Here is a 6,522-nt window from a genome sequence, read left to right as displayed (position 1 = left end):
TCTTTTCTGTACATAAATATATGCTTTTCCCAGTTTTGTTTAGGAAACAAAATTTCTAAACTGCATTTTGTAATAGTCTTTATTTCTTTCAGCATGTTGTAAACTTTGCCCATGTCAACAGATATTTTCAAAACATTTTATATAGCTTGATTCATTTTATGGGTATATAATTGATGATAGTTGAAATAAGATTGGCAGAATATTATATTTGAAACTCAAAATGGAATTCACTTTACTGTTTCCTCAACTTTTGAGTATGTTTGAAATATTCCAAAAGAAAAATCCAGACTTGAATGGTGTATTCCTGAGAGAGAGTCACAATGGCCATCTCCACAAAACACCTGATGACTGAGGAATAGATGAGACGAGGGCAGATTTTTAGTCATAAAAAATGAGTTCAGATTGAGTTGAAGTTTTTACCTACTGTAGATCATTAGATGGACTCATTTTTCATTTATGCGTATGTCAAACTATAATTTTGCTGAGACATAGTGTGGTTAGAAGGACATAGTAGAACTTAACGCTAGATAAATAATGAAGCACCATATTAGAAAGCTCTGAATTTCCGTGTGATAAGTTTGTAGGCTAAAGGGGCAAAAGCTTTAGGAAAATTTGGTAGCAATATGTTTGGTGTTTAAAGTAGGGAAGGTCTGAGTGAGAGATTGTAGTAAAGGGCTGTTTATTGCTCAAGTGAAGGCCAGTTATCAGGAGGATCTGATCAGGGAAGGAAAATGGGCTGAAATCACAAGTTTGAGTTGACAGCTGAATGTTTCTAGGGAGTCAGCTATCCCTAGGATTCAGATTAAGTTAACTGGGAGTGGCAAGTTAATTGATAGTAGTGAGGACAGAGAGACAATCAAAGAAAGGTTTTAGCTCTGCTGAAAATTTAGTCCCAAAGGAACGTCCAGGTGGTGAAGTCCAGTAGTTGGGAATGTAGAACTAGAGTGAAGAAGGGAAACCAAAGAAAAAGTTGATAGTTTTTGAAACTACTGGAGTAGCTGTAATTTACCAGGGAGAAAGCAAAAAAGGGTGAGAGAACTAGTGCCAAACTTTGGTAACAGTTGCATATAAGGTGCATGTGGTATAGGTGGAGAAAAAGAAACTAGAGGAGAGATGATCAGAACCAATTGTGTAAAGTGTTGTGGAAACAAAGAAAAAAATTTTAAAGAAAAGCAGGAAGGAAGAAAAAGTATAAGGATAATTGATAGAGCAAAGTCAGCAAGGAGATAGGATTGGATCCAAAGTAAGTATACAAATAGAGGGATACTTTCTCCTCTGAAGATAATACTAAAAATGATTGGTAGGGAGAAAAGGTAGCTTCATATTGATCTTTTTGGCAAATAAGGTGATATCATTCATAGAGTAAAAGAGAGTAGGGTGAGTAGACTCTAGGCAAACAGGAAAGGTTTGCAGCTGATGTTTGAGAGACTTAGTTGTTTAGAGACCAATCAAAAGAATGCTAAGCAGCCCTGAACACCTTGCCAAAGATGGATGGCTAACTTCATACAGATCCAGGTGGCAAGCCCAAGAGCAGGAAAGGGCAATAGTGGGGCTAGTAAAGCTGGGGATTAAAAAACACAAGGACAAGACAATAAAATATTGGTAAGAACATCACTGTAATCTTGAGACATAGGGTTGGATAGAAGAGCAAGTGGTATCAGGAGACTAACAGGACTATGAGAAGAAAAGAGGAATGATTGGGCCGGGAAGTTGCCTAGAAGTAGTAAGCAGACAGGATTGTAAGAGGTGAAAAATAGGAGATTGTGATCAGAGAATAATTGAAAATGAAAGATCTTTGATGTGGACAAATTCCAAGTAATGACTGAGTCTAAAGCCTGATCTTCCCAAACAGCTAATGTAAGAGGACACAGGTTGAGGAACCCTGAAGTCAAGTTATGAGAAGGGGGTGGTATTACTTAGATATATTAGGATGGCCCGAAGATCTTTGGAAAACAAAGAGCCTTCTTATTCTTTCTCTAAGTTCTACATAAAGGGATAGCTTGGGCAAGTGCTATTTTAGAGAGTGTGGGAAGAGTGACAGGAAACAAGTAGCACCTTTCAGTGCTAACACACCTAGAATATCTATAGAAGAATACACTAGAAGCTACTAAGGTCAGGGAAGTGACAGTATGTCTGGGAGATAGAAGTGGAAAGAATATTTTTTACTGTACATCTTTTTATACCTTTCGAATTTTAAACTACGTGTAACAATTAAAAAATTAGAAAAATCAAAACTTAACATAGATATTACAGATGCAGATAGTAACCAACTTACTTAACTTCAAAGTAGTTTATCCCTTACTTGTTCTTTCTGGTTTTGAAAAAGATGAATGGGATGGATAGGGTTGATAAAAAGAATCTGTAAAAGTATGTTATTCATAGTATAGTATTTTGCTACATTATTTTCAAGCACTGGTCTCTTAATTTGAATCTTTCATCATATGTCTTGTAATCCCTGGAGTATTTTAGAATTTCCTTCAGTGGAATCACAGCTTTCCCTAAGTCTGACATAGCCATTAATAGAAGCCTTTAAATAGATCTCCCTCTGTTCACTTCTTCAGTTCAAACTGAGAGATGTCATCTAACCTACGAAGAGATAAAAAGTAATTAGGAATTAGCATCGTGGCACTCTTTTAGGGATCCTGTGTCATCATCTGGTTTGAAAAGATAAACATCTCCAGGACATCAGCACATTCAGGGTTTGAGAATTAGCACACCAATTCGTCAAAAAGCCAAATAAGATATTGTTGAGGTTTTCCTATTACTCTTCTATTAGTTAAATAACCAGAGGTAATGGCAATTATATATATTTAATTAAATATATTTAACAAATGTGGTAATTTCTCTTGCAGTAATTTACATGTTTTCCCTTTTAAAATCTTAAACCAGGTGTGAAAATTACATCAACACTGCAAGTATTGAAGCTTATCAAACAGGCTGGTGACCGAGTCCTGGTGTACTATGAAAGGCCTGTTGGCCAGAGTAATCAAGGTGCAGTGCTGCAAGATAACTTTGGCCAGTTGGAAGAAAACTTTTTGTCAAGCTCATGCCAATCAGCTTACGAAGAGGAAGCTGCCGGGTTGACAGTAGATACTGAAAGTAGAGAGCTGGATTCTGAATTTGAAGACTTGGCAAGTGATGTCAGAGCACAAAATGAGTTCAAAGATGAGGCACAATCATTAAGTCACAGTCCCAAACGTACTCCAACAACACTTTCTATTAAACCCCTTGGAGCTATATCACCAGTTTTAAACCGTAAATTAGCTGTAGGAAGTCACCCACTACCACCAAAAATTCAGTCCAAAGATGGAAATAAACCTCCACCCCTAAAAACTTCTGAGATAACAGACCCAGCACAAGTGTCAAAACCCACCCAAGGATCCACTTTCAAACCACCCGTGCCACCACGACCACAAGTGAAAGTTCCTTTGCCTTCCACTGATGCTCCAAATCAGGCAGAACCAGATGTTCTTGTTGAAAAGCCAGAGAAGGTGCCGCCGCCTCCTCTTGTAGATAAATCTGCTGAAAAGCAAGCAAAAAATGTGGATCCCATAGATGATGCAGCTGCATCTAAGCAATTTTTAGCAAAGCAAGAAGTGGCCAAAGATGTCACTTCAGAAACTTCCTGCCCTACTAAGGACAGTTCGGATGACCGTCAAACATGGGAATCATCAGAAATTCTTTATCGTAATAAGCTAGGAAAATGGACAAGAACCAGAGCATCCTGTTTGTTTGACATAGAAGCCTGTCACAGGTACCTAAACATTGCACTGTGGTGCAGGGATCCTTTTAAGTTGGGAGGTCTCATCTGTTTGGGGCATGTTAGTTTAAAACTTGAAGATGTGGCTTTAGGATGCCTAGCTACATCAAACATGGAATACCTTTCCAAATTGAGACTGGAAGCCCCCTCACCTAAGGCAATAGTCACTAGAACTGCTCTGCGTAATCTGAGTATGCAAAAGGGATTCAATGACAAATTTTGCTATGGTGACATTACTATTCACTTCAAATATTTGAAAGAAGGAGAATCAGACCACCATGTAGTTACTAACGTAGAGAAAGAAAAAGAACCCCATTTGGTTGAAGAAGTTTCTGTTCTCCCTAAAGAGGAGCAATTTGTTGGACAGATGGGTTTAACAGAAAACAAACACAGTTTCCAGGATACTCAGTTCCAGAACCCAACATGGTGTGACTACTGTAAGAAAAAAGTTTGGACTAAAGCAGCTTCCCAGTGTATGTTTTGTGCTTATGTTTGCCATAAAAAATGTCAAGAAAAGTGTCTAGCTGAGACTTCTGTTTGTGGAGCAACTGACAGGCGAATAGACAGGACCCTGAAAAACCTTAGGCTGGAAGGACAGGAAACCCTCTTAGGCCTGCCTCCTCGTGTTGATGCTGAAGCTAGCAAGTCAGTCAATAAAACAACAGGTTTGACAAGGCATATTATCAATACTAGTTCTCGTTTATTAAATTTGCGTCAAGTCTCAAAAACTCGCCTTTCTGAACCAGGAACCGATCTCGTAGAACCTTCACCAAAACACACACCCAACACGTCAGACAATGAAGGCAGTGACACGGAGGTCTGTGGTCCAAACAGTCCTTCTAAACGGGGAAACAGCACAGGAATAAAGTTAGTGAGAAAAGAGGGTGGTCTGGATGACAGTGTTTTCATTGCAGTTAAAGAAATTGGTCGTGATCTGTACAGGGGCTTGCCTACAGAGGAAAGGATCCAGAAACTAGAGTTCATGTTGGATAAGCTACAGAATGAAATTGATCAGGAGTTGGAACACAATAATTCTCTTGTTAGAGAAGAAAAAGAGACAACTGACACAAGGAAAAAATCACTTCTTTCTGCTGCCTTAGCAAAATCAGGTGAAAGGCTACAAGCTCTAACACTTCTTATGATCCACTACAGAGCAGGCATTGAAGATATAGAAACTTTAGAAAGTCTATCTTTAGACCAGCACTCCAAAAAAATAAGCAAGTACACAGATGATACAGAAGAAGACCTTGATAATGAAATAAGCCAGCTAATAGACTCTCAGCCATTCAGCAGCATATCAGATGACTTATTTGGCCCATCCGAGTCTGTGTAGCAGACAGGTCTATTTAAACTTTCAAATGAACGGGGTAAAGTTGCATCTAAAGTACCACAGATACAACCATGTTTAAATCCTCTTATGCACTCTGGTCTGCTTCTCCAGTTACTTGCCTGTGTAAGAACAAAAATGAAAAAGGTTGTTTTCCAGTAAAAACATGACCAGCTTACTAATTGGTTGTTTTGGATTGCATTTATAGCTATGCTTTTTTGGGTTTATACTGGGAATTTATTTTTACTAATTTATTTTTAACTTTTCTAATTATGTAATATAAGCTAACTTTTCATGTTTATGTATGTATGGTGTTCCCTTGTGTTATTTTCCTTCCTCTTGGTTTTTGAATTAGTGTTAAATAGAATACTGTCTAGATTCTTAAAATATTTTCATTTCCATCATGGTTATAACAAATTTGCTGCATGCCCAAATTGACAACAGCAATCATTGAGGGAACAGGTTTTTGAATCTTTCTTTTGTGTTAGGAAGTTTATCGTCTCTACTTGCTTGAGATTTTGTTATATTGGGGTTTGGGGTGCTTTTGTTTTATTTTGCCAAACATAACATGAAAGCAGATGCTGCAGCTTTAGTCTGTTATGCTGATTGAGTTTTAAAAAAAAATTTTTTTTTACATATATTGCTTGCTTTCAATACTTCTGTGAAATTTTTTTCTAAAGCTTTTGTGCAGCTGTATGGTAAACATGGTGATTAATTTGAAGAGCTTACACTGAAAGACAATGTAATAGGAAATAAATGTAGAATGCAGTTGGTCAAGAATTTTGTAGAGAGGATAACAAGACTTAATTACTGACAAATAGTAACATAGCATTTTGAAATATAATCTTTTAAAATATTGATGCTTTCCTTTTAAATGGAAATTTAAATTTTATGATTAAAAGTTTAAACATCTATGATAATTTTCCTTATCAGTTCTCCCATAGGAAATAAAGCATGTGAAAGGGTATTTAAAGTTTTGGAGGACTCTTTAAAATGACTGTGTTGATAACTAGTTTGGGCTGGTTTTGTTTTAGAAACATTTTAATGTAGGAGTATTCTGTGAAGGAAAGGAATCATGCACAATATACTTATTGCTTTGGCGTCTTACAGTCGTAAAGGAATGGTGATCATTCTGAATACTTCTGTAGTAAGTATTCATTAAGAAAAGAATGAGAAAAACAGACAGACAGTATTCATACACAGGAATTGGGACCAGTTCTCGAAAAGTGAAGATATACTGGGTCCATTTTATGGATCCCAGTAACACATGACTGAGGGAAAACAAGTAGGCTTGACTACTGTTGGGGTACCTTAATAGTTTCAGTCTGTTATATATCTATAAAATAGACAAGTATATGTTTGTCCCTTGTGTAGGTAACTGCTATGATGATTGCTATATAGTGAAACTGACATGAGTTTAAAACTAGATGGAGCA

The 6,522-nt window shown here is 37.1% G+C and overlaps 1 protein-coding gene across 1 annotated transcript in view; it reads left to right on the top strand.

Moving 5' to 3' along the window:
• PDZD8 (PDZ domain containing 8) overlaps positions 1–5,725 on the top strand; it is a 103,752-nt gene extending 98,027 nt beyond the window's left edge. Inside the window, exon 5 of the mRNA XM_017871272.1 lies at positions 2,890–5,725. Within this exon, the coding sequence (XP_017726761.1) occupies positions 2,890–5,093 (2,204 nt within the window). The 3' untranslated portion in view covers positions 5,094–5,725. The remainder of the gene's footprint in view (positions 1–2,889) is intronic.
• Positions 5,726–6,522: the final 797 nt, after the last annotated feature.

The sequence above is a fragment of the Rhinopithecus bieti genome, unplaced genomic scaffold, assembly GCF_001698545.2.
Source record: "Rhinopithecus bieti isolate Rb0 unplaced genomic scaffold, ASM169854v2 scaffold_5982, whole genome shotgun sequence".
Lineage (NCBI taxonomy): Eukaryota > Metazoa > Chordata > Mammalia > Primates > Cercopithecidae > Rhinopithecus > Rhinopithecus bieti.
The sequence above is the reverse complement of the archived record's forward strand: the minus strand, read 5'-3'. Positions and strand labels throughout refer to the sequence as shown.